Consider the following 27,100-nt stretch of genomic DNA (forward strand, 5'->3'; position numbering starts at 1 on the left):
TCCTTCCTATAGAGAATGCCTGGTACACAGAAATAACTCAGTGAATGTATGTTTAATGTACGAATGAATGAGTGTCCAGAGAGTTCCTTACTATATCTGTCCAGCGTACACATGTCCCTCATACACCAAAAGCCATGCATATGCAACAGATAGTAAAGTATTTATCCCTTGCAATTTGGAGCATATTGAAGACATAATGAAAAAGTTGGATTTTTGGTCACTTACATTTAGGGTATTCATTGAAACGTTTAGAGAAAATAGGTGGTAAGAAGGTCTGTTGCCCTCTTCCTTGTGGTAGATCCGCTCATGAGTCTTAGAAAATTCTTCAACATCTGCTTCACAAGACGAATAATCTAGAATTGAGAACGTTGAGTTCTGTGGCAGCTGTAATGTGGATTTAATGCTAACATCCTTCCTATGCTGGAAACCGTTCTAAGCACTTTTCAAGTATTAACTCATTTCATCCTCACTACAACCTTGTAGGGTAGGTTCCTATTTCCTAGAAGAGGAAACAGGAGCTCAGGGATGTTCTGTAGCCTCCTGACCCTATGACTAATGGTCACAGGTGAGCACTCAGTAGACACAGGGTTGGCACCTGTGCAGTCTGGCTGCAGAGCCGACCTTAGGTGCTGTGTGATATGTTGCACGTGATGCTCCCGTTCTGTCCCTGCTCCAGTTCTATGAACCTCTGTGGCCCCTGGGCGGGGGGGTGGGGGTGGGGTGTGTTTGGTTAGAACCATGTCCCTCTCTCAGGATGTTGTCCATCACCTTCCAGAGTGCTCCCCTAAGAAGATCCATTTGAGAAATCCCTTTAGTCCCTGAAATAATTGTGCTTCTTTGGGGGCATTAAAAAACAAAACTAAACAAAACATATGGACACTGGGATCCTGTTTCCCTATTTATATTGGCTACTAAAAGCAAATTTATGGCTACACTGTGCAAGTGTATAGAACTTCATGACCTGTATTTTGTGTGCAAACTTCACTGTGGGCTCAAGATTTCATCACTATTGATCATTTTCCTTTCACTCCTTTTGTTTGTTTGTTTTTGCTCTTGGGTAATTTCATATTGCTGTTTTCTGTACATCCTTTAGGATTTAGGGTTCTAAATCCCTCCCAACCTTTTTTTCTTAAACAAAATGGGATGTAGATGAAGACAAGCTGTATATTGATGAAACAGTAAAAATATAATCACTGTTTTCATTCCAGTCATACATTTGGTTAACACTTAGAATAAACCGTCAAGACGTATTTTACCTGACTTCATGATTATTCTAAGCCTGAAAGATTTGTATATTCACATAGAAGCATTTCTTATTTTATAGTGTTAATGATATTTCTGAGTCATTTTGAGAAGTACAGTGAGATTCTATAGAAAACACTCGGACTTTGCAAGCTGGCTAAGGTTCAGTTTTCAATTCTTCTTCTTTTTAAGTGGATTGTCACAGAGAAGCTTTGTCAAGCAGAATGACCAAGCATTAAATGCTGTCTGAAGAGCGTGTCACGTTATAATTTTCCTTTTACAATACGTAACTGACAAAGAACCTGCCTTTACTAAGCTATTTCCTTTCAGAACTGATGTGATACGTTCGTTTTCCCTTGAGCAAATATATCCTTTAATTATAAGGCCTCATTAGCTATTGTACTATTTCATTCCCCAATATTTTTTCTTTTGCCCCTAAATGTTTCCAGTGACAGTAGGATAATAATGTGTGTGTTGACAGCTGAGAGAGGGTTCATTTCTAAATAAATAGGGATTTATCCTAAGCGTACATATCATGACTCATAACACCTCCTCAAGGCATTCTTTCAAAAGACCCCTTCTCGCCCACGTTGTACCTCTTCCTACCATTATTGCTACTCTTGCTAAGAGTTATTGCTTACTTTGGAGAACAATTGGAGCTTATTTACTAAAGCTTGTCCTCTGCTGAAATTTCTTGCTCGACATGTTACCCTAGAGAAGATAGACTTGCACCATTAGCTTGTAATTTGGCTACCTGAAATACTTATTTTGTCCCCCAAACTGGTCTGCAATCATAGCCTGGAGAAGACATAGTCCATTGCTGGAAAAACTGGGCCAGCTTTCTATGGAGATGGTTTGGCGGCTGTGGGCCTGGTGTGATTTCAGGGTGTAGAGCAGCCTGTCCACCCACCCCTGGAATTCCTTTCACTGAGGATAAAGCTGTTAAAAGGCTAATGCTGTTGGGAGAGGTAATAAATACATTGACTTAAAACTCACTTGAGACTGGGTTTCCACAGGAATGAGAACAGCGCTGGCAATGTGCGCCTGATGGAAAAAAGGATATATTTTGTGGGCTGGGCCAGTGCCTCTCGACTTGAGTGTACATCTGAATCATCTCTTCAAATGACAGGTCTGACTCAGAAGTTGCAGGCGTGCCTCTAGATTCTGCATTTCTGAGATGCTCCCGGTGATGCCTGGCTGCTGGCCTGGGGGCCACGGTCTGAGCAGGGAGGGGCCGGAAGGACTCTCTGCTCATCAGCCGGCCTCCCTGGGGAGTGAAGAGCAGGGCGTAGGCTGAGCCAGAAGCAGGGCGGGCAGTGGAGAAGATGAGGTCCGGGGCGGGGGGCAAAGCCTCCCATCGCCAGTGATAACAGACACTATGCTAGGGACACACGGACCTGGAGACTGGGGCAGACATCCTCACAGCCAGGTAACTCTTCGTGCTCCTCCTGTTGCTGGCTTTCTTGGGCACGGTACACACAGGGTCAGAAAATCAGGCTGGGCAGCAACTTCTGTCTCTGCAGGACAACCAGGGAGGAATGACTCCTTGAAGAAAGGACCGCACTCCTCCTTTGGCCCCGTCAGGCCCTGTGGCTGCCTGCACAGCTAACTGCATACCAGCCTGGGCTTTGGAATCAGACGTGGGTTTGAGTCCTGGCTTTGTCACCGACTCTGTGACCATAAACACGTTCCGCGTCTTCTGCAAACTTTAGTTTCTGCATCTATGAAGTAGAGAGAATATTAGTACCAAAACACTAGGGTTATTGTAAAGGCTACTGAAACACAGAGGCATTAGTACCCGGCACATCATAAATCCTCAACAAATACTACTTTTTCTCTCCCTCCTCCTTACTATTATTGTAATAATTCGACTTGACGAATCCTTCTCACAGGTGTCACCTCTCCCTCTTCTTCCCGTGACTGCAACCACCTGCTCCGTTTTCCTGTTGTGTGGCTCTGCATTTCCTCAATCCTGGGGCACTAATCCCAGCAGACAGCGCTTCAGGTTGTGGACTGAGCCGCAGGCCAGCGAGCAAAGCGGAGGAGCCTGGGTTTCTAGCTCGGGGACCGCACTTGGTTGGCCTTGAGCTGTTCTGGGGCCCCACTAACATCAGGTCCCCACGTCACACCTTAGCAACGGGGCCCTCTCCACCTCTCTTCTCCTTCCCTGGCATTTATGACAGGTTCCCTCCGGTATATTCACATACAATTCTGGGATTTCACGTGCTCCTTGGGGAGTCAAATGCACGAATGCAGAATCAGCGTGCACCCTGAGAAGTGTGACCCCCATGGAGCGAGCTACGACCTCTGCTTGGGGAGCGTGGGGATGATTTCACAAGGCAGCAGCCTTTCCACTGGTCTTTCAAAGATAAAAAGGAGTTCGTTGGGTCAGTACTAGGCCTGGTCATAACGTGACCAACCGTCCCACTTTGCTGGAGACTAAGGGCTTTTCTGGGATGCAGGATTTTTGTTACTAAAACCAGGACAGTCCCAGGCAAACCAGAGTGGCTGCTTACCCTACGAGTTCATCACGATGGTCTGTCTGGATTTTGAGAGTCTTCTTCTCTTTCATCAGTTATGTGAGAGCGTTTAGTCTGTGGCTGGGCCCCTGAGATCTAATTCTAGAACACAGGGAGACTTCCTGCCTGGAGCGGCACCAGCTCTCAGTTGCAACACTTTTGTCCCTCTCCTGGGTGCTGGGACCTGTCTTGATTACCTGCTTCAACTGGGTCAGTCTGTCTTTAAGTCAGTGCTTCTCAGAGTTGGTTCTTGAATCCCTGTGCTAAGAAGGGGGACCCAAGCTTGGGGCTTAATGCCGTCTTGAAATCCTTAATAACTTTATGTTTGAGTTTGTGTTTTGTAAGTGAAGTCCAGTCCATCACGGAGTGTGTGCTGGCTCATGGGCCATCCTGCCTCCCAGACAGGTTCTAGGCCACCTGCTCCCCCAAGTCGTGGTGCCTCGATTCCTCCAATCCTCTTCCTCCCTGACCCCACCCTGCCACCCTTTGTCTGGGGTCTGGGAGCAGGTGCAGGGAAGGTTGGCTGCATGCACACCGTGAGGAGGAGGGGCAGGGCGGTGCTATCTCCATCCCAAGCTAGCAGAGAAATGGGCGACTTGACAGGGATGAGCCTCTTGTCCATCCCGCATCCAGGTACCAAGCTCATCCCAGTGTGGAGGTTCCAATCCCTTAGGGATCGTCTGTCTGTGTGAGTTGGGTGGTGGGCCCATGAGAAGGGGAGGGAAGGGGAGAATGACCTCGCCCTTGACCAGGGCACGGTGTGTCACGTCCACCCAGCAGCGGTCAGGAGGGGATCCTGGCGTGTGCACAGCCAGTGGCAGAGTGGGGTCCCTGTGCGGGTCTGCATTCACCCTTGCCCAAGGGAGTGCAACATTAAATAGCAAATAAAAGTTACCATGATAGGTCAAGAGAGGAACTGTGGAAGAAAGGAAAAAGCATATTTTAGTACCTTTAAAAGCACTTTTTTCCTGCCTTTAACCAAGGACCCCTGTGTTTTCATTTTGCTCTGAGCTCTGCAAATTGTACAGCTGGCCTTGTTTCTAGGCCTCACTGCAGACCTACTGAACTGGAATGTCTCGAATTGTAGCCTGGGAATCTTCACTGTGACACAGCCCCAGGTGCTTCTAATGCACACCTAAGTCTGAGGGTGCAGCAGTGACATTTTGCCCCTAGTTTGGCCGAATGTCCAGAATTGATCTTGTCTTCTCTCAGCCACTGTCATCCTCTATGGCCAGTGTAGGTAGCCTGGGTGATAAAAGGAAGAACCCAACCCCTTTGAAATCTCAACCTCCACCACCATTAATTTCCGACTTAGCAGGAACAGCAGGGCCAAATTGGCCTGAACCAGGGTCCTCTCAGCATCAGCCCCTCTGCGTTCCTGGCTCAGCAGGATTCCCAGTTCTTCTTTTTAAATTTTTTTTGCAGTACGCGGGCCTCTCACTGTTGTGGCCTCTCCCGTTGCGGAGCACAGGCTCCAGACGCGCAGGCTCAGCGGCCATGGCTCACGGGCCCAGCCGCTCCGCGGCATGTGGGATCTTCCCAGACCGGGGCATGAACCTGTGTCCCCTGCATCGGCAGGCGGACTCTCAACCACTGCGCCACCAGGGAAGCCCCCCAGTTCTTCTTCCAGGCTCAAGACAGGGCCGCACCTGCCCGTGTCTTTGAAGGAAAGTTTGGCGGCAGGACCAGCCTTGGTGCATGACATACCACATTCCCTTCCTGCCTCAGTGGCATTCCAGACATACGGACTCCATTGGTTTGTGTCCCTGTGTGGGGAGGACATGGAGCCGGGTCCACCCTCAAGAGACATGTCACACGGACGAGATGCAAACAGATGTATAGTTTTGAACCACTGAGATTTTGGTCTTGCCACTGCAACACAACCAGTCCACTCCGATGGACCGGGCTCCATTCTAATGACTGTGACTCTAAGCATCTTCAAGTCCTTAACCGTAAAGCAAAAGGCGGGTGCACAGAGCTTCCCTCACTGATTTCCTGGAATGGGGGAGAAAAAAGCAAGGATTTCCTTTTAGAAGTCCCTGAACAGAAACTTCGATTCTGATGATGAGATAGCCCCACGTGCCCATCCTCAGGCCTTTGTGCCCTCCCACCCACACCAGCAGTTTCAAGAAGTGACCAGTCGCAGGCTTGGCTCATGGAAAGGTCTTGCCACCCTGAAAGGAACACCGAGAAAGGAAGGTGCCAGAGGTTACAAGGTCGTGGAGCTGTAAGGCAGGAGCGGGATCGAGCCGTCCAAATGGACAGTTTCAAGCTCAGAGTGTTTTCCCAGATTTGGGGTGGATTTATTCCCTGGGGCCCATTAGTTGAATTGCAGTTCAAGTGGAATCAGCTTTCTTTCCTTGCAAGTCTGGCAGTGAAGGGACCCACGTGTCTTAGCCAGTGGGAATGAAGAGAAAAAAACCCTCTCCATTACTGGCGGCCCAAACCACAAGAAAACAATTCCTTCTAGGGTGCCTGTGCACACTGGTGTCTGCATTTATAAGGATCACCCCGGTCAGGGCATCTCCCCGCCTCCCGAGCAAGAGGCCACTCCTGCTGCCAGCCTGGAACCAGGGCGCAAGGTGCTCGTGGACATTTCGAATGGTTCCTTGAGATTTTTGCCAAGTCACTTGACCAGGACAGGAGGCAATATATATTTTGTGATGACTAAAGACTGATGTTCCATTTAGGTTTGTATTGTCTTATCTCCTTGGGAAGCAGTTGTTGGAGGATTTTAGAGATATGGTCCCCACTTGGAGATGAGCGCACAGCATGTTATGAACTATGCCCCTCTTGTGCTTTATTCTTCTATTTCCCCCGTCATCCTCAATTCCCACTCCTGTTCCATGGCCCTTCGCAAGCATCTGTTCTAACATTTTTGCTACTTAATCTGAAGCACACTTGTGCCCTTAAAATGCGCTTACTTCCACGGGTTAGGTCCTCACATGTGCCGGGCTCTGCGCTGAGTGCAATCCGGCCATCGGCTCTTTAACGCCTCACAGCAGCCCTCTGTGGGGTGTGGTCACCGACATTCCTCCCTCCACCTGGGTCATGCTGCCAGCCTCTATCTGGCCCCTCTTCTGGGTGGTGAGTGTGAATCAGGAGCTGGTCATGCACGGCTCTGTCCTGTCCCTTGAGAGCAGATGTCCAGAGGCAGGCACGTGCCCTTCTCTGCTTCTCCTGCCTGAGACACATGGGCCACCGGCCCGGGACATCTCACCTGGAGGTCACCGTCAGCAGACACAACCTGTGTCCTCCAATATAAGCTTCACCAGAAATAAAGGTGATATTTTGTCCCCATTGCCCTTCTTCCTTTGTCTTACTTCTCAATTGGTTCTGAGCCAGATAGGGAAGAGGGATGCCTTTTATTGGGCCCTTTCAAAAACTCCCACTTTAAGTACTATTATTATTCCTTTTTACACATGAGGGTACCAAGGCATAAAAAGATGAAGGGAATCGCCCGGATTGCACAGCTCAGAGCCTGGAGCGAGACATTCTGGCCCCAACACTGGCCATGTTATGTTCATGTTATGAAGATTCATTGATGGTGTCTGTGTATCTATTTCCTTGCTTCTCACCACTACATGGTTGGTATTTGTAGGGTCATTAGTTAGATTGTCTTTCACGTTGATTTTATTTAATAGAATATTGCCTGGGGGAGTCATATATGGGTGTAAATGAGGTGCACCAAAAGTTACATCAGATATTTAGAACTTATTTTGCATTTTTTTTCCCAGAAAAATTTATAAATAAGGAGCTCTAAGCTATGCCTTAAAACCCGCTTAGTCCCTAGTGTTATAATAGTGTCGTATTCCACATTTGCAAGACGGGTGGTATAAACCTTATGGTATAATCCTCCCGACTCTGTGTAGCTTCTGGGGTATGGGGAGAAAAGGGGCCCCAGATTGGGGAAGAAAGACCAGGGAGTAAGAGAGTGGGGGAGGGGCAGAAGTGGACCCCCCAGGAAGCGAGGGGGTGGGCAGGCCATTGTGTGGCATTTGGATGATGGAACTTTGGGGCTCCACACACCCTCCACCTCCAGACTCTCCTTTCCGGAGCCTGGCCGCTCACCCCCGTCTACCATCTTCAGATCCAGACCTCATTCCTGGCGAGGTGGCCAGATTGCTTTTAATGGGATGGTTCCTGCTGGCACTTAAGGTGTTTTTCCCACGTCAGTCCCCTTCTCCACCAGTGGGCAGAGCGGGTGTGGGCTGCGCCCCTGCCCACCAGGCGTGCCTGGAGCTGATCAGACCAGTTCTTCCGTTTAACCCACCTGCGGTGGACGATCTGCCTGGCTGCCCTGCCCACTTCCCTGGCTCGTGTTCCACTTCTCATCCCCTCTGGGGCGGGCTTGAATCCCTGCCCTAGTTCCTAACAGTGTCTTGCCCGGAGGAGCTGGATTTCAGGAAACTCAGGCTCAAAGTTCAGCTCACTCACCCAAGGTCATCTGGTTCCCCACTGATTCTGAGCCAGGCACGGGACTCTCCAGTTCTCCTGGTGCCCGTCAGCCTGGCCACACTGCTGTCCGCTGCCCAGCCACTGTCCCTCACCCACCCCACTCTGACCCTTCACACCCAGGCCTCCCATTTGCCCCGCTATGAAGGATGCCTGCTCGGGGTCCTTGCGGGAGCCAGAGCATTAAGTGGGAGCATTTGGGACACAGGAGGCCATCTCATGTCCAGATCCGAGAGTTCAGCTGGGGATGCACCTTTTTAACACAGTGAAAGTGACTTTGAGCATCCCGTTTTCTGCCAAGCAAGTGCAATCCTTAGGGCTTTGGCTGACTACCAGCATCACCCTGATCCAGGCCAAGCGCGGGCCCTGGCCTGGCCTACAGCTACCTGTAGCAGAGTATTCCTGCTGCAGTTCGTGAGTGGGCAGGATAATCAAGCTCACATCCTGTATTTACAGGCCATGTGCACTTGAGCCAGGAGTATTTATTTAATTACTCCTGGGATGGGTGTTTTAAAGGAAAAGTACAGTGTTCCAGGAAGCATCAAACACAGATATCTCCCTGAAGGGGGGGAAAGCTGCATTGAGACCTACAGTTTCCACAGGAATCAGCGGCTCCAGAGGGCCAGGATGAGGCTTCAGTTGGGTCACGTTGAGTTGAGGTGGTGGTGAGGTATCTCACGTGGAGATTAACTAGGCTGTTGGGTCTGAAGCTTATGGGAGAAGTCTGTGCTACAGGTATAAATCGGGAGTCAGTGGTGTAACATGGAAATAGCGTGGAGTGAGGTGAGAAGGCTGAGAACTGAACTCTGGGTGAATTAGAGGAGAGGTGAGGAAGGGGGACACTCCACCCTTTGCTGAAGTGTGGCTGCATCGGGAAGAAGGAGGTAGGTGGACCTAGAGGAGGGTTTGGATGGAGGGAGAGGAATTTTCTTGACTTCGGATGGAAGAGTCAGTTGAAAGCTGATGGTTGGAGGGTATTATGCTTAGTGAGATAAGTCAGACAGAGAAAGACAAACACTATATGTTTTCACTAATAGTTGCAGTTTAAAAAATGAAACGCGTGAATATAATAAAATAGAAACAGATTCACATATACAGAGAATAAACTAGTGGTTACCGTTGGGAAGGGGGTGGGGTAGGGGCAAGATAGGAAAAGGGGATTAAGAGGTACAAACTACTGGGTATAAAATAAATAACAATCAAAGGTGTAAGGTGCAACATAGGGAATATAGCCAATATTTTATAATAACTTTATAAGGAATATAATCTATAAAAGTATTGAATCATTATGTTGTACACCTGAAACTAATAGAATATTGTAAGTCAACTGTACTTTAATTAAGAAATAAATACCTAAGATAAAAGCTGATGGGAAGGATCCAAGAGAAGGCATGAGGGGAATGAGATCCCGAGCGCAGAGGGAGGAGGCTCCTGTTCCATTGGTCCAGAGGGAAGGGAGGAGGATGTGCAGATGCAGAAGTGCTCATGGATTTGGGATGGGAAGGCAAGGGATTCCTTTTCGATAGTTCTAATTTTACTGGTGAAAGAGAAAAAGTCACCTTTGAGGGTGGAAGGAGAGGACGTGGGGTAGTGGGTGAGGATCTAAGGATCGTGGAGAATCAGGTTCAGGAAGTGGCCAGAAGCAAATGAGGCAGCTCAGTCAGAACCACAGGTCCCTCTGTGAGGACAGAGCTGCGGCTGAATGCTGGTTGCTGCAGCTGGTGATGACACAGTCAGCCCGGATCCTGGACTCAGTATCTCCCTGCTGGGGTCAACCACTGTCCCCAGAAGCCAGAGGGGGCTGCCACATTTGTTGCTTCTAGAAACAATTCTTCAGTGTCCCTGCCTTTTTGTATCATTTGCTCTAGATGCAAAATCTCAGAAGGAGACATCCAATTCACTGAGCCTGGGTCAGGTACCCGTGCTGCCTTACCTGCCAGGAGAGCTGGAAAAACTGGAATTTTCAGCTTCTAAAGGTGGAGGTGCAGCAGGATTCATAAGGTGGGAAGGGCATTTGGATCCTCAAAAGTCCAACAGACAAAAGACAAAACCTCCAACTGGGCCCTTTCTCCAGCCTCCTCACCCAGAACTGGCAGTGATCTTCTTCAGGGTGGAGGTTGATGCCTCTTCAGGTGCATGGTCTCTCTCCTTATTTGGGTTTGTTATTGTGACAACCAATAAAATACCCCAGATGGTGATACCATCCATTTGGAGAACTGCCACGCTAGGGAATTTAGTGTTCAGAAAGTAAGGACAACTTTTGGCCAAAGGACAAGTTCTAAGACAAATATTTAATCTATAGCCCAGCTGATTTGAAACCACACTTCAGCCTAAACCTCATTCCAAAAAAAAAAAAAAAAGCTGACTAATAGAAATGACTATGCTGAGTCAATTTAAGTGACCAGCATTATGCTTTACAGATATGCACAGCTATTGTCAAAAAGGTCTCCAAAGTGCCCTGCCATTAATAAGAGCAATGGAAACACAGCCAAAAGGAAAATTTTAGCTTTAGGTAACACTCAGATTTAGCCCTGGATGCTAAATCTCAGGAAAGATGTCACAGGGAGAAAGGAAGAGATGTGACTGAAATTAGGAAAGGACCATTACCAGTGCAGGCTAGAAATGAGAATACCCTTTAGGGAGAAAGATATTGGCCAAGAGGAGGACTAGAACATTATGAAGGATGTGGACTCATTTATGAAAAATGATGAGAAATAACATCCTTTAGAATCTGATTTAGGGTAAATCATCATTGAGCAGATACTTTGCTGAACTTTATCACAGTGTGAGTCCCCTGTAGAAATCAATATGTTTTTTAGGAGTTGTTGAGTTAAAAAAATTTAGATAGATTAAAGGAGGAATTAGATAACTTGGTTTGCTCGTTACGAAAGTTGAGTTAGTTAAATCTCTTTGCCTTGGAAGAACAAGATTATCATTTCCCTTGTCCTTTATAGTTTGTCAGACAAATTCTTCGGCTGTTTATCAGTTCAGTGAGTGAAGTAAATGTCATACTCAATTTTATTATAAATTAGAAAAAAAAAAAGCGTGAATGAGGGCAAGTGAGTTTTATAGGGAGAATCAGGTCCTGGACAAAAAAAAAGATTCCCTGTCAGTTGAGTGTAGCTGTAAAGCGTTGGATAAAATATTGGACTTCATTGTGAAATTGAGCTCAGTTCTTGGATTCCAGTGGGCTTCAACTTATTTTAAATCACCACCAAATCTATCTGTAAATTGTTAGTTGTGGATAAAATGCTCTTGAGTAACATATGTTAGTTTCAAGCTCTGCCCTTTGAGTCTACTTGGGGAATAATAATGTCCACAAGGACTGAAAACCATGCTATATGTCTTCAATCTCTTTTTTCCTCCAGAGTTAAGAATTCATCAGTCATAAAATACAGATGCAAATGTTTCACCTTCTCCTTGTCTTTTGATTTTTTTCTTGAAATCTTCCATTAAAAAATAGCGGGCTTGTCATTTTCCAAGTTATTGGAGTGATCCAACACTTTAGACTCGATTTTGGTTCAGGATTTTTATTTCTCAGGTTATTGTAGTTATTTTTAATGAGGAAGTGAGATACTTTAATTCTCTTCCCCTTTCCAGTTCCTACACTAATCCTTGCCTCCTGCTGACTTGAATCTTAATTCATTAAAAAGAACCTAGGGAGATGTGGTGTTGGTATTTAAATTCTGGGTATTTAAATTCTGGGTATTTAAATTTAAATTTGGGAAACCCAAATTCTCACTGTCATGTGGGATAAATGGTAGAAATCTGTGCTACCCCAAAGGGTAAGTGGGGGAATTATGAGGAAAAGTTTTCAGGACAGCGAGGAAACGTGTAGTGACCCAAACTTAGCAATGCAGTGGGTCTCCTTTCCTCTCAAAAGGAGATTCTAGCGTGAAGGTTCTTACCCTGGGTGAGAGATTGACCTGGGACCTCTTGAGTCCCTTCCTGTAAGTTTCTGGAATGATCGACCTTCCCTCAACGGTGAGCAGGTGCTTTTGGGAAACAGTAAGAGGACCTGAAGGACACAGTGACTTTCCTCCTAAGCACACTCTTTTCGATGGTGCCAGGTTCTGGGTTTTATAGGACAGGGTGATGATAAACCCGAAAGAAAGAAGTGCCCTCGCCAAGCCATTGGCCGATGTGCTCTTCGCACCAGGATTAAAAGGATCCTTTTTCAGGCCAGCTGAGTCGTATTTTCATCACTGGCCTTGATCGTTTAATGAGGATTGTACTTCATTTTATAAGAAGTTTTCACACAAGTTTACTAAAATGGAGTTTAATTCCACTTGACCTGCATATTTCCTTCTCAGTTAAAAAGTTTCTATAGGGACTTCCCTGGCGGTGCAGTGGTTAAGACTCTGCGCTCCCAATGCGGGGGGCCCGGGTTCAATCCCTGGTCAGGGAACTAGATCCCACATGCATGCTGCAACTAAGAGTTCGCATGCCACAACTAAGGAGCCAGCCTGCAACTAAGACCCAGTGCAACCAAATAAATAAATAAATATTTTTAAAAGTTTTTATAAAATTAACTCATTAGATAAGATTTTCAAATGGGCATCAGCCTTAAAGGAACTATAACTGTTTGATTCTGTATCTTGGGACTTATTTTTCTTGACTCTTAATTGTATTTTTACACGGATAGTAGGAACGTTTGTAATTTAGTTAATAAAAATAAGTGTTTCAAAATGTCTCTCCATGGGTTACTTATTAATGACAAAGGTAGAAAGATAACTTCGTAAAGGGGAAATCTGGTGTACATCTTCTCAAGCAAGTGATCAAACATAGCAACACTGATAACAGGACAACCTGGCATCCCGTGCTCTCTGGCATGATGCCATGAGAAGAGGATGTCCCATGGGTAGTAATCCTGCCAAGATGTTTACCCTGAATCAGATGATGAGAAAATAATCAAACACATTCAGATGGGGGAACATTCTGTTATGGAAAGATGCCAATGTCAGGAAAGAAAAATCGTGGGAGGACTGCTCTAGATTAAAGGAGACAAGAGACTTGGCAAGTAAATGCTATATATAATCCTTGATTGCATCCCGGATTGGAAAAATGCAATGGGCGGTATTAAGAGAATCAGGGTAATTCTAATATGTACAGTGTGTTATGTAAGATTTTTGTATGAATGGTAAAAGTTCCTAGGCATCAACATGTTGAGTTTATGTAGAAGAAATGTCCATGTTCTTGGGAGGTACATGGTGAAATATTTAGGGTTGAAGCATAATGATGTCTGAAACTTGCTTTCAAAGGTGTGTGTGTGTTGTGTAGACAGAGAGAGAGAGAGTACGAATGTGGCAGAATGTTAACATTTGGTGAATCTAAGCGAAAAGTGTAGGGATATTCATTGTACTGTTCTTTGAGCTTTCCTATAGGTTTGAAAATTATGCAAAATAAAAAGTTGGAAGAAGCAAATCAGGAAACACTGCATTGTGGAACAGTATGTTTATCAAATTATAAGGCTATGATAATAGATTTATTTCACATTATAACTTAGACTCTTTTGGAGGAGAGAGAGTGCTGTTTAGTTGAGTAAGAAGCTAATTTTGGATGTGACTTTAAATACATGTGCATAATGTTTTGCAGTTTCACATGTCCCATTTATTAAATTTCATTACAATTCAATGACATTTATTAAGCATCTACTCTGAGGAGACAGGAGTGATTGAGACACAAAGATGTCAGTCTAGTGGAAATGACATATGAAAACACATATATGCCACAGAGCATAGTAAGTGCTCTTTTAGATGGAGGATGTAAGATTTGTATGAAGTGGACACTACTGTCCCTCACCTATGTACTTAAATATCTTTTTCGATTGTTTTATGTTATTATTTTATGCACAAGGAAATAAAGTCGCAAAATGCTTCAGTGATAGACGAGTCACATGGCTGGTGGGCGGCAGAGCAAAGATTTGCCACCAGGAGTTGATTCTCCTCTGCCATTAGCAGTCCACTGCCGAGCATGGCACCCAACGGTGCTAACTGGTGCCCACTTCCCAAACTCGGTGGTGACTGCACAACTTTAATATTCATCCATTCATTCATGGCATTTATTGAACAGCTACTACCTGCATCTGGGAAGGCCATGGAATGAGATAGACACTGGGCTGTAGGAGCTGGAATCTCAGAGGCTTCAGCATGACGATCATGAGGAACAGAAAGGGCTGGCTTGTCTCACCTGCTCCCCCTGAAGGCTTTTGAAGTCAAAGTGCCTCTTGCTGCACCTTTTATGACTATTATCTGCTTCATTAAGACACTATTTAAAAGGCTACTTTGTACCTCCATCTAAATGCTCATCGGCAAAGGCCAAGCCATCTTTAGCTTGTTTCAGAAGCATGTGGAGAGAGGATGACAGCTCAGTCCTTCCCGGTCACTTTTCCCTCCTTACCTTAACTCCCAAACGTTATTTCTCCGAAAATGCACAGCTTGGCCTTTGCTTTTCTGCTTCTAGTGACTCCACTGCCTGGTGCTTTCTTGTTTCGTAAAGGGCCCTCATTTACATCCATGCATCTCAAGTGTCACTCAGGCGTGCTTTGAAGTATGTTGAGTGATCCAAGAGCAAACATAAGTAACTGATAACAGGGGTTTAACAGAAGGAGCCATTTAGAAGGCACAGCATTTAAAATTATCAAGTAGAAGAGAATAAATCCATACCTGTTGGTTTAACATGCGTGAACCCCCTGTGAACCCACTCCGGAGGCCGCCTCTCAGCACCATTTTGAATCTATACATCGAGGGGAGATTGGCTGCAGAGCTGGAGTGCTTGGCAAGAAGCCACTGCAAGTTGCACCACAGTGGTAGGGAGAGAGAAACAGGGTCTGTCAGTGCAGATGGGCTCAACGAGAATGAAAGGCAGCCTTCCAGTGTCAGGACACGTAATCCTGTGCAGAGGAATCTCAGAATCAAGTTCCTAAGATGAAAATGGGGGGGAGGCATTTTGGAGTGGAAAGTCCTGTCTGGTAGGTGCTGGAAGATGAGTTGGTGGAATCCCAGAGCTTATTAAATTAGGTCCGGGTGGCAGGTTTATGTAACATGCAGAGGGGACACACTGTGGCATGCCTCCCCTTGCTGCTAGATGTGGGAATTTTAACTGATGTGCTGCCTTAAAGGGATCACATGTTATCTCAGACAGGATGAAACAAAACAAAGAGAGGTGCCCTCTGAGCTACCAAGGCTATTTCATTTATGGGGATTTGTACTAGCAGAAAGTGCAGCTTTAGAAACCAACGCGCTCAAATAACCATCGAGATGTATTATCACATAGCTCCCTACCTCTGGGCTCCCTGTAATGGACTTCTAGCATATTTGGAAATAAAGATGTTTAGAACTTCTTTGACAGTTATTTTCCCCAGGATGAAACAGGTTAAATATTAAGTATCTATCAGGTTCAGTGGCATTGCTAATGATCAGTGAGTAGAATATACAAAGGTGGTGGACTTTTACACCTGCAAGATGTGGACACATTATTTCACCTCTCGAAGTCACACATTCCTCATCTGTAAAGTGGGGTTAATAAAATCCCACTTTCATTGTGAGAATGTTTCTGAGGTGCTTGACATAGTACCTAGAACATAGTAGCCATTAGGTCACACACTATTAAATAAATAGGGTTTTCAGGGGACATGCTATGATTATAGGATTTTGATGGAAGAGATTAAGAATGTTTTAAATGATTCCTGTATCCAAAAATTTTTTTTTTTTTAGCGGTAGGTGGGCCTCTCACTGTTGTGGCCTCTCCCGTTGCGGAGCACAGGCTCCGGACGCGCAGGCTCAGCGGCCATGGCTCACGGGCCCAGCCGCTCCGCAGCATGTGGGATCTTCCCGGACCGGGGCACGAACCCGTGTCCCCTGCATCGGCAGGCGGACTCAACCACTGCGCCACCAGGGAAGCCCAAAAATGTTTCATTTGTATTCTCTCTTACATATCTAAAAGCAGTCTTATTTTGATGTGGTCTAAGAGAGATGTGCAGTCTTTAGGGAAATATATTTCTTCTGATTTTCTAAACTGGGAGTTCTTGGATTTCCTATGAATTCCTTCACTATGTAATAATGGTACATGTATTCTGGAAATTATTTCTCTTTCCTTTAGGTATTGCTTTATGGTTTTCAGAGTACCTTACAATTCCTAACTAGCTTTTTTTTTTTTTTAGCATCTTTATTGGTGTATAATTGCTTTACAATGTTGTGTTAGTTTCTGCTGTATAACAAAGTGAATCAGCTATACATATACATATATCCCCATCTCCCCTCCCTCTCACGTCTCCCGACCACCCTCCCCATCCCACCCCTCTAGGTGGTCACAAAGCACCGAGCTGACCTCCCTGTGCTATGCAGCTGCTTCCCACTAGCTATCTAATTTACATTTAGTAGTGTATATATGTCAATGCTACACTCTCACTTCGTCTCTTCGTCCCAGCTTACCCTTCCCCCTCCCTGTGTCCTCAAGTCCATTCTCTATGTCTGCATCTTTATTCCTGTCCCGCCCTTAGGTTCATCAGAACCTTTTTTTTTTTTTTAGATTCCATATATATGTGTTAGCATATGGTATTTGTTTTTCTCTTTCTGACTTACTTCACTCTGTATTACTTCACTCTGTATGACAGACTCTAGGTCCATCCACCTCACTACAAATAACTCAATTTTGTTTCCTTTTATGGCTGAGTAATATTCCATTGTGTATATGTGCCACTTCTTTATCCATTCATCTGTCGATGGACACTTAGGTTGCTTCCATGTCCTGGCTATTGTAAATAGAGCTGCAGTGAACATTGGGGTACATGTCTCTTTTTGAATTATGGTTTTCTCTGGGTATATGCCCAGTAGTGGGATTGCTGGGTCATATGGTAGTTCTATTTTTAGTTTTTTTAAGGACCCTCCGTACTGTTCTCCATAGTGGCTGTATCAATTTACATTCCCACCAACAGTGCAAGAGGGTTCCCTTTTCTCCACACCCTTTCCAGCATTTATTGTTTGTAGATTTTTTGATGATGCCCATTCTGACTGGTGTGAGGTGATACCTCATTGTGGTTTTGATTTGCATTTCTCTAATGATTAGTGATGTTGAGCATCCTTTCATGTGTTTGTTGGCAATCTGTATATCTTCTTTGGAGAAATGTCTATTTAGGTCTTCTGCCCATTTTTGGATTGGGTTGTTTGTTTTTCTGATATTGAGCTGCATGACCTGCTTGTATATTTTGGAGATTAATCCTTTGTCAGTTGCTTTGTTTGCAAATATTTTCTCCCATTCTGAGGGTTGTCTTTTTGTCTTGTTTATGGTTTCTTTTGCTGTGCAAAAGGTTTTAAGTTTCATTAGGTCCCATTTGTTTATTTTCCTTTTTATTTCCCTTTCTCTAGGAGGTGGGTCAAAAAGGATCTTGATGTGATTTATGTCATAGAGTGTTCTGCCTATGTTTATTTTTGTGTATGGTGTTAGGAAGTGTTCTAATTTCATTCTTTTACATGTAGCTGTCCAGTTTTCTCAGTTGAAGAGGCTGTCTTTTCTCCATTGTATATTCTTGCCTCCTTTATCAAAGATAAGGGACCATAGGTGCGTGGGTTTATCTCTGGGCTTTCTATCTTTTTCCATTGATCTATATTTCTGTTTTTGTGCCACTACCATAATGTCTTGATTACTGTAGCTTTGTAGTATAGTCTAAAGACAGGGAGCCTGATTCCTCCAGTTCCATTTTTCTTTCTCAGGATTACTTTGGCTATTCAGGGTCTTTTGTGTTTCCATACAAATTGTGAACTTTTTTGTTCTAGTTCTGTGAAAAATGCCATTGGTAGTTTGATAGGGATGCATTGACTCTGTAGATTGTCTTGGGTAGTACAGTCATTTTTACAAAGTTGATTCTTCCAATCCAAGAACATGGTATAGCTCTCCATCTGTTTGTATCATCTTTAATTTCTTTCATCAGTGTCTTATAGTTTTCTGCATACAGGTCTTTTGTCTACTTAGGTAAGTTTATTCCTAGGTATTTTATTCTCTTTGTTGCAGTGGTAAATGGGAGTGTTTCCTTAATTTCTCTTTCAAATTTTTTGTCATTAGTGTATAGGAATGCAAGAGATTTCTGTACATTAATTTTGTATCCTGCTACCTTACATGAGGTTGGATCATTTTTTTCCAAGGATGGGTAGACAATCTGAGAGCGTTAATCTGAACCCAGGGAAGCAGATTTTTCAAGATCAAAGAGCAAGTGTTTGAGACAAAACTGGCTGAACTTAAGGTTTTCACTAATTGGTGTGACAATTCTTCCTTCCACAGAGAAGTAAGCAAAGGGGCTTCTTAGAGCAAAGGATAATCTCTGTGACCAAGATCAGTGGTTCTCAAAGTGTGGTTGAGAACCCATGGGGTTCCCAAGACCTTTCAGGAGGTCCACAAACTCTTAGGTCCTTTTTCCTATTACAGATCTATGGGAGGCCAGATTTTCTTCAAATACTTCAAACAAAACAACGTATTACAACAAACTGAAGAAGTGGCTATGAGAATCCAGCTGTTTTCTATGAAGGCAGACATTGAAAGAGATTTAAAAAATGTAAATCAAAGCTATTCTTCTCACTATAATTTTTGTGTTTTGGAAAATATAGTATTTTTTTCATAAAATATGGTATTTATGTTAACATGTAATGGTTTATTATTTTAAATGAATTAGTAGTATGTATTTTAAAAATTTCTCAGCCTTAATTTTTAATATGGTATTTCTTAATTAATAGATATAGCCCACGTAAAGAAAAGCTTTTGAAAGTCCTCCATAATTTTTAAAAATGTAAAGGTATCTTGAGACTAAAATTTGAGAACCATTGCCCTAGAGATTTTGGCTTCTAGTGACGAGTTGGGAACATTCACAATCAACTAGTAGCTCTGAGACTTTAAAAAATATATATGGGGGCTTCCCTGGTGGCGCAGTGGTTGAGAGTCCGCCTGCCGATGCAGGGGATGCGGGCTTGTGCCCCGGTCCGGGAAGATCCCACATGCCACGGAGTGGCTGGGCCCATGAGCCATGGCCGCTGAGTCTGCACGTCTGGAGCCTGTGCTCCGCAATGGGAGAGGCCACAGCAGTGAGAGGCCCGCGTACCGCAAAAAAAAAAAAAAATATATATATATATATATATATATATGACTCTTACCATACTATTGTATGTGAAAAATATACAGATGAAAATCCCTTATTTTTTTCCCCTAAGAAATAAAAGGATCCCACAGGGTCTGAGTACTGCCTCTCTCTCTAACTAGATGAGCTCATTGTTCAAATGGCTCTACAGGGCTAGTTAATAAGGTGGCAGAGTCTTCTTCTGAAAGTCACTGTGGAATCTCTTCCTTGTGGTTGGGGAGTGGGCGGGTGGGGATAATCCCCAGTTCTTAACATGTTAGCAGATTTGTTTAACACCCATGTTCATTGTCATGAACAATGAACTCATACTAGGCACTTTGCTAAGCATATAGACTCTCAGGGTTCACAAGTCAAGCCAGATATAAGTTTTGAGGGAAGGGGGTGGGAGTGGACTGCAGGGACTCCTGGGGTCCATCATGGAGGCATACTGGGATTCAAGAGCGGGAGGATGAAGAAACTGGACCAAAGCCGCGCTTCATGTCTCCCATACGTTTGCATTGTCCTGGCCGTGGGCAAAGAGTGATGAGGATGAACAAGAAAATCAGTAAGAGGGAGAGAAATCAGGAAAAGAGGGGCTGAGTGGAGATGGCACAGGAGAAGGAGGTGCTACACTCTACCAAGCGGCCGCTCAGGTCTCAGGTCTGCAGCCGTGAGCTCTCCAAGATCTGGAACCAGGGCCGTGTCACTCGCGGGAGACGCTCAGGGCTGCACTACCGGCTCTTGCTCATGGAAGAGCTTAGCCCACGACGATGGTTGTTTGACATCAGACTTCTCTGAATGTACAGACTTGAAGGTGCTGTGTAGCCTGGTTGAAATTCAAGGGTATAATGATTAAGATGTGACAAAGATTAATGCATAGATTCGGTGGAAAGAGAAAAAATGATTATTTTGGTTTTGAGCATGATAAGCTTGAGAGGCTGCATCCAATTAGAGATGTCCAGTAGGCAGTTAGAAATGGGATCTGGATCTTGGGAGAGGTGTGGCTAGATGTGTTGCCTTGGGAACCAGCATCATATAGAGATGATGGAGGGTGTGGACAGATGCGGCGACTTGAGTAACTGTATGTCCTTTGCTTTATCAGCTTTTCCAGGTGGCCTATATTTTAATCAAATTTGCAAATTCTCCTCGCCCTGATCTTTGGGTCTTGGAAAGATCTGTTGACTTCGGAAGCACCTACTCACCTTGGCAATATTTTGCTCGTAAGTAATCTAGCCTACCATGTTATGAGGGGTTTGAATTATTGGCAGCAGATCAAAACTGTGGGTTTAAGTAGAAAATTAGTCTCTCAGTGTGGCTAGTCAGGGGCTGGTCAATTTTAACTTTCTAGGTTACCCTTGGAACATCCCTATTTCTCAAGCGCGCTTGCTTGAATTCCAAGGATACACGTGTATAACTGGGGTTGAAACACCTCTTATGATAATGGTTCTTGCTACTATTTAGGGGGAAGCAGTGTACCTATAACTGGGCCATAGCTTCAGTCCATTTCCTTTTTTTAATATATATATATTTTAAAAATTTTATTTATTGTATTTATTTATTTTTAGCTGCATTGGGTCTTCGTTGCTGCATGTGGGCTTTCTCTAGTTGCTGCGAGCGGGGGCTACTCTTTGTTGCAGTACGTGTGCTTCTCATTTTGGTGGCTTCTGTTGTGGAGCACGGGCTCTAAGCGCACGGGCTTCAGTAGTTGTGGCACGAGAGCTCAGTAGTTGTGGCGTATGGGCTTAGTTGCTCCGCGGCACGTGGGATTTTCCTGGACCAGGGATCCAACCTGTGTCCCCTGCATTGGCAGGCGGATTCTTAACCACTGCACCACCAGGGAAGTCCCTATTTTTAAAAATATTTTATTTATTTATTTGGTTGTGCCGGGTCTTAGTTGCAGCAGGCGGGCTCCTTAGTTGAGGCATGCGGGCTCTTAGTTGTGGCAATTCATGTGGGATCTAGTTCCCTGACCAGGAAGCAAACCCAGGCCCCCTGCATTGGGACCGCGGAGTCTTAACCACTGCGCCACCAGGGAAGTCCCAGCCCATTTCCTTTTATGTAGAATTAGGAACTAAGCTCCACCTTTATGGATCCTGCCTTTCACATTACTTACCTTGACCTTGTGTTTTTCACTAATGAAGAATGTCTGGGTCTCTGAACCCTGTGACAAATTGAGGTGGACAGGAATTTGGCTTACAAAGGCATTGGGTTTTCCAGGAATGCTCCTTAGAGGGTAAACTTGCCTAATGAGGAATGAGGATTTAGAACCGTATCTCCAGACATTTCTGTTGAAAGTCACGTGGCCTGAAATGGCTTGGTATTTTCTTTCGTGAATTAAGAATTTCATTCTAAGCTTCTGTCTAAAAATCTTAAATGCTTCTCTGTTCTTCCCCTTTTCATGTATATTCTTAAGTAAACATAAGATTTCTTAAGGGATTTACAGCAAGATGATAATATTTTATTTTACAGTACTAACATGTTTCCTTCCTAGATTCTAAAGTAGACTGTTTGGAACAGTTTGGACAGGAAGCAAATAGGGCGATCACGCGAGACGATGATGTACTTTGTACTACTGATTACTCCCGGATCGTGCCATTGGAGAATGGTGAGGTAAGTAGATTTGGGAGGCCTTGAGAGATAAGACTCAGAAGTGAACATGAAGATGCCACATTTTTCATAATTGTGAAACTTGCACTTTCGAGGAAATCTAACATAGATGGAAAGGAATCACATCGAAGACTCCCAGATTGAGTTGGGTTGGAAATCTTGTTTTTTAAATTGAGGTATAATTGACATTGCAAATTCTATTTGAGGTCTAATTTTCCTTGGGAATTCAGGATTCTGGATTCACGGCCCACAGGTCTTGAACTCTTTTTTCTGGTGGACTATTTAGAAAGTGGGTCACTGGTGATTGTGGTAAAGAACGCTCCCACTGCTTCACAAGCACATTACCTCCCGTAAGAGTGGGGAGAGGAGGGGTTGGTGGCAGAACTAATCCCTGATCCTTTTTGGCAGGATGGGAATCATTTGTAGGGGAGAAAACAATTGCTGTCTCATTGGGGTTGCATGTGGTCCTTATGAAGTCAGCCAGGCTGTTGTTAGGGAAGATGAGAAAAGAGAGTGGGGAAAATCAGAGAAGCATCCCATGGAGTGAGTTTCAAATGAACTTCTTTAAAGGGTGTCAGTCTCGTTCTCCTTAGGTAGAGAGATCTTTCTTGAGCAGCTGTATCTAGTGTCTTCCAGTGATCGGTCAGTGTTTCATGTCTCAGTAACTGGCTGGGACTTGGACTTCATCGCCTCAAGCTTTAAAACAAAACCTGGGGGACTCCCCTGACGGTCCAGTGGTTAAGACTTCGCGATTCCACTGCAGGGGGTGCAGGTTCGATCCCTGGTCGGGGAACTAAGATCTCGCATGCTGCACGGTGTGGCCAAAAAAAAAAAACCTAAGCCTGGGTTTTATATAGATTTTTTTTTGTCCTGTTCACTGTCAACTTTATATCCAAAGACTTCCTTTTTTCACCCTCTTTCGGGATTTTAGATTACTTTAGCTTTGTTTCTTTGATGCAGCTTGACAAAAATTGTTTCTTTATATTTGTAGATTTTAATGTTATACTTTGAACATTTCATAGTGTGTATAGCCCCACAATGACAGTGATAGAACAAAGGGTTTGTAAATGAAATGATTTACAAAACCTGAGAGCCCAGGTTTTGAAACATCTAATGACTCAAAGAAACCAAGTAAGTGTTTGGGGGCATGTGAGTTATTTTTAGTTACTTGCAGCTAAATTTTGATAAAAGGACTTTTTTCCCCCTCTATGTGTGTGTGGTTCTTTTAGGTTGTGGTGTCCTTGATAAATGGTCGTCCAGGTGCAAAAAATTTTACTTTCTCTCACACCCTGAGGGAGTTCACCAAGGCGACGAACATCCGCCTGCGTTTTCTCCGAACCAACACTCTTCTTGGACACCTCATCTCCAAAGCACAGAGAGATCCAACCGTCACTCGGCGGGTGAGTAGTGCTTTGACATGCCAAGACAGCAGCTTTTGGTACCTTGTTTGCTTATCAAATTCATTGCCTCGAACTCCTTCAAGTAAACTTTATAGCCAGTAATGTCATAGGCGTAAGAGTTGTTCTTGTCTGAAATATTAGGTATAGCTTAGAAGTTTGGTGGTTAAAGACAGATCATATTCAGAGAAGATGAAAGGCAAAAGAGGACAGCCATCCTGGTATTAGTCTGCTGTTATAACAAATAATCCCCAAGTCTCAGAGGCGAACACAATAAAGGTTAATTTTTTGCTCATGTCACGGTCTAATGTGGGTCAGCAGGTGGGATCAGCTCCACACAGTTATTCAGGGAACCAGGCTGTTTCTCTGTAGAGGCACAGCCATCCTGTAGGACCTCAGGGTCCTCCTCTGCCCCTCCTGCACCTGGTCAGCAGATGAGGGAAGAGAGAAAGAGCATAGGGAGGAACAATCTCGTAACCACAGAGCTCACTTCCATTGGCAGGAACTGGTCGTAGAGCCCCGCGGAGATGCAGGAGGCTGGGTAATGTAATCGAGCCAAAGCAGAGGTGTGTGGGCATTGGTGAGCGGCAGTACTCTCCACTAGGGTTAGAAGAACATCGTTTATTCTCAGTGTCAGGACGGTACCCTGTCGCCTGGGCACAGAGGGAACCAGCAGAATAAATACCCCGAGCTCACTCTTCTCCCACCCTCTGATTCCCTCCCAGTTCCTCCCAATGGTCAAACCTAACAGGAGGCCAGAGAGCAAGAGGCCCTTGTCATCCCATAAAGTTTATCCCCAGGGCAAAGGGCAGGGTGGAGAGGGGTGGAGAGTGGACCCGGGAGGGTGAATGGAAGATGCCAGCTTACCTTATAGAGTTTGGCTTCTTAGGGAAGTAAGTCAGGGAGCTGGGAAAGGAAGGGAGAGAGAAAAGTTAGGTTTTGCTACAGTTTTGAGCATTTTCCAAGAAGGTCAGTCATCTGGAGTGTAGGTGGCCTGTTTTCTGACTCTTTAAGCCCCCTTAGCTCCCTCTGAGCCGTTGTATATGGGAACTACAACTGGATCCAAGAACGCAGTTTACAAGGGGGAGGCGGGCTTTCTGGTCAACTGTAGCCAGACTGCGTTTCCATTCCTCCAGGTGTTTTGGAGCCTCGCCACAAATGTACCTCACCACTTTTTTTTTGTCTTTTTAGGGTGCAAGATTGGTACTCGTATGTATGTAGATTTCTTTTCACTTAGGTGAACGTAGTCTTCTCTATTAAGTAATTTTTTGTGGAGTGCATCACATATATAATCTTGACATTCCCTCCCCAGCGGTCTAGGTTGCTTCTTTAAGTGGAGGAGCCGGAATACCAGGTGTCCTATCACACGTATCATGTGTGCTGGGGTGAAGGCTGATGGAGGGCTTCTCTCTCGCCGCTGCTGCCCTAACCCACGTTTAGAGAGAAATTTCTGTGGTCATCAGCATGAAAGCTTCTGAGTGTGAACTTGTCACGGAACCCCTCCAATAATGAATTTTATCCATATTAACAAGAGGGATTGTTGATGCCTTTAGACTAAGTAAGACGTTGCCGGGAAGCTAAGACACTTAACAGCTTTTAGGGAGGAGATCAGAACAGAACCCCAGCCCTGAGTGACCGTGGGGAGGTTTAGGATGACTAATCTCAGCAACAACAAAAAGATACAAAACCCCTCTTGTCCCTGTGAATTCACAGACTTCCTCACTGACCGATATTCTCACTGGTGGCCTGACCTCAATGAGAAAGATGATTTCACACCCTCTGAATTCCTTACTGAGTCCTGTGCCTCCTGCCAAGTCTGAGAAGTAAGGGAGCTGGCGGATGGGGCCACCTACGGTCCCAAGTGGAGAGGCCTCCACCGTGCTGGGTACATGCCTGGTCCACGAGATGGCCTATGCATACCGCTGGCCTGGTCTAGGGACCGAGCCTCAGCTGGGTCTGAAACTGTCTGGCCTTTTGGAGCTTGAACCTCTGCCTTTGGCTTTGATTAACCCTGACCTAGCAAGGCTTCCGCAACTGCTAGCGTGTCCTGCCAGTCTCAGCGCTGTATCTGATCCATCTTTGTGAATATTCTCTCCTTTCCTGAAGCCTAAACACAGTAGTTACAAAATTTTTGTTATAAAAATGATGTTTTTTGGTAAACAGATATGTCCAATTTATGGAACTCAGATTTACATTAAAAAAAAAGAGAAACTAGGAAGCACTTAATCCCTTTCCCAAAGGCTGTAGGGTACGATTCTTGTCCGAGGTCATTTCCCTCCGTGCATTTAAAGCATTTGATTTTTAAAAATGGACAAATTCAGCAGTGGGCTATTCAATTTGTTTGGGGAATGTATTTGCTTTGTAAGAAAAGTTACACCCAAACGTGGCTCCCTTTTGTGCTGAGGGAGGCTCAGGAGTACAGGATGGAAGGAAGCGGGGTCAATACAGATGTGTGTTAAAGGTTAGGAAAGGAAAGTTTACGTTGGGGTTTAGTAAAACTGACACGTTCGCTTTTCTGTTCTATAGTATTATTATAGCATAAAGGATATCAGCATCGGTGGGCAGTGTGTTTGCAATGGCCATGCTGAAGTGTGCAGTGCAAACAATCCTGAAAAACTGTGAGTACATTGTACAGATTTTTCAGCTTTCTATGCATAAACCTAATTGTTTCAGTAGACGTTTGCATCCTGTTAAACACTTCCTAAGTTCCTGCCCGCAACAAGAATGTTGCCATGCCAACAAGTAGGTGATGTGTATGTCTTCCCTCCTCCACCCCTACACTTCCCTCTCACCTGCAACCAGCCCATAGCAGACATAGTTAATCAATCACAGCACTCTGTGCATGATCAGGTACAAAGCCACCCAGACCCCCTTCCCCCACCCCTGCTGCAGACAGTGCCCCAGGCAGCCACAAATAATTGAGTAGAGTTGGCAAGAGAAATAATATTTGTTTGTCATCCCTGGTCTAGTGAGATCAGGGGTAAATGTTTTCAAATCCTTTTTCATCTTTAAAAGTGTGGTGACGTGCACATAATATAAAGTTTACCGTCTTAACCATTCTTAAGTGGGCGTGGTTTAAGTTCACTAGTGTCCAGTTCACTGACGTTGTTGTGCAGCCAAGCACTCTTTTCATTGCGCAGAACTGAAACTCTGTGCACATGAAACAGCAGCTCTGCATTCCCTCCTCCCAGCAACCCCTGGCAACACCATTCTACCCTATGAATTTGGCTACTCTAAGTGCCTTGTAGAAGTGGAATCACACAATATTTGTCTTTTTGTGACTGGCTTATTTCACTTAGCATATACTGTCCTCACTATAGCACGTGTCAGAATTGCCTTCCTTTTTAAGGCTGAATAATATTTCATTATATATACACCACGTTTTGCTTACCCGTTCATCTGTTGATGGACACTTAGGTTACTGCCATCCTTTAGCTGTTGTGACATCCCATAGCTGTCTGCTATGAACATGGGTGTAACACTGTTTTGCTTTTAATTGAGGTATATTTCACATACAGTAAGATGCATGGATCTCAAATACTGTGTTGTGCAATTGTATACACTCGTGTTATCACCTTGGGAAGGATACTTTGAAGGGCTGGAAATTACCAGACGCTGGATATAGTAATGATTGTCTCTCAATGTTTTATTTAAAGTCTCCAATTCCACACGAGCAGCATTTACCAGGGGTACATTTTACTGTTAGTCAAATTCCGGTTTGTACATCATAAGGCCTAGCTTCATGGTCAGGCAGAGGTGCCAGCTACCAACTTGCGTGG

General features: G+C 44.7%; 1 protein-coding gene across 2 annotated transcripts in view; it reads left to right on the forward strand.

Annotated features, from left to right (window-relative positions):
* LAMA3 (laminin subunit alpha 3) overlaps nt 1-27,100 on the forward strand; it is a 241,526-nt gene that overhangs the window by 32,109 nt on the left and 182,317 nt on the right. For both annotated transcript variants that reach the window (XM_089895011.1, XM_022586836.3), the window contains exons 3-6: nt 20,420-20,537; nt 21,809-21,927; nt 23,154-23,324; nt 25,848-25,939. In XM_089895011.1, the coding sequence (XP_089751137.1) occupies nt 20,420-20,537; nt 21,809-21,927; nt 23,154-23,324; nt 25,848-25,939 (500 nt within the window). The remainder of the gene's footprint in view (nt 1-20,419; nt 20,538-21,808; nt 21,928-23,153; nt 23,325-25,847; nt 25,940-27,100) is intronic.

This window comes from Delphinapterus leucas, chromosome 14 (genome assembly GCF_059928025.1).
Source record: "Delphinapterus leucas isolate spDelLeu-1000000601 "Yukka" chromosome 14, BTC_Dleu_Yukka2, whole genome shotgun sequence".
NCBI lineage: Eukaryota > Metazoa > Chordata > Mammalia > Artiodactyla > Monodontidae > Delphinapterus > Delphinapterus leucas.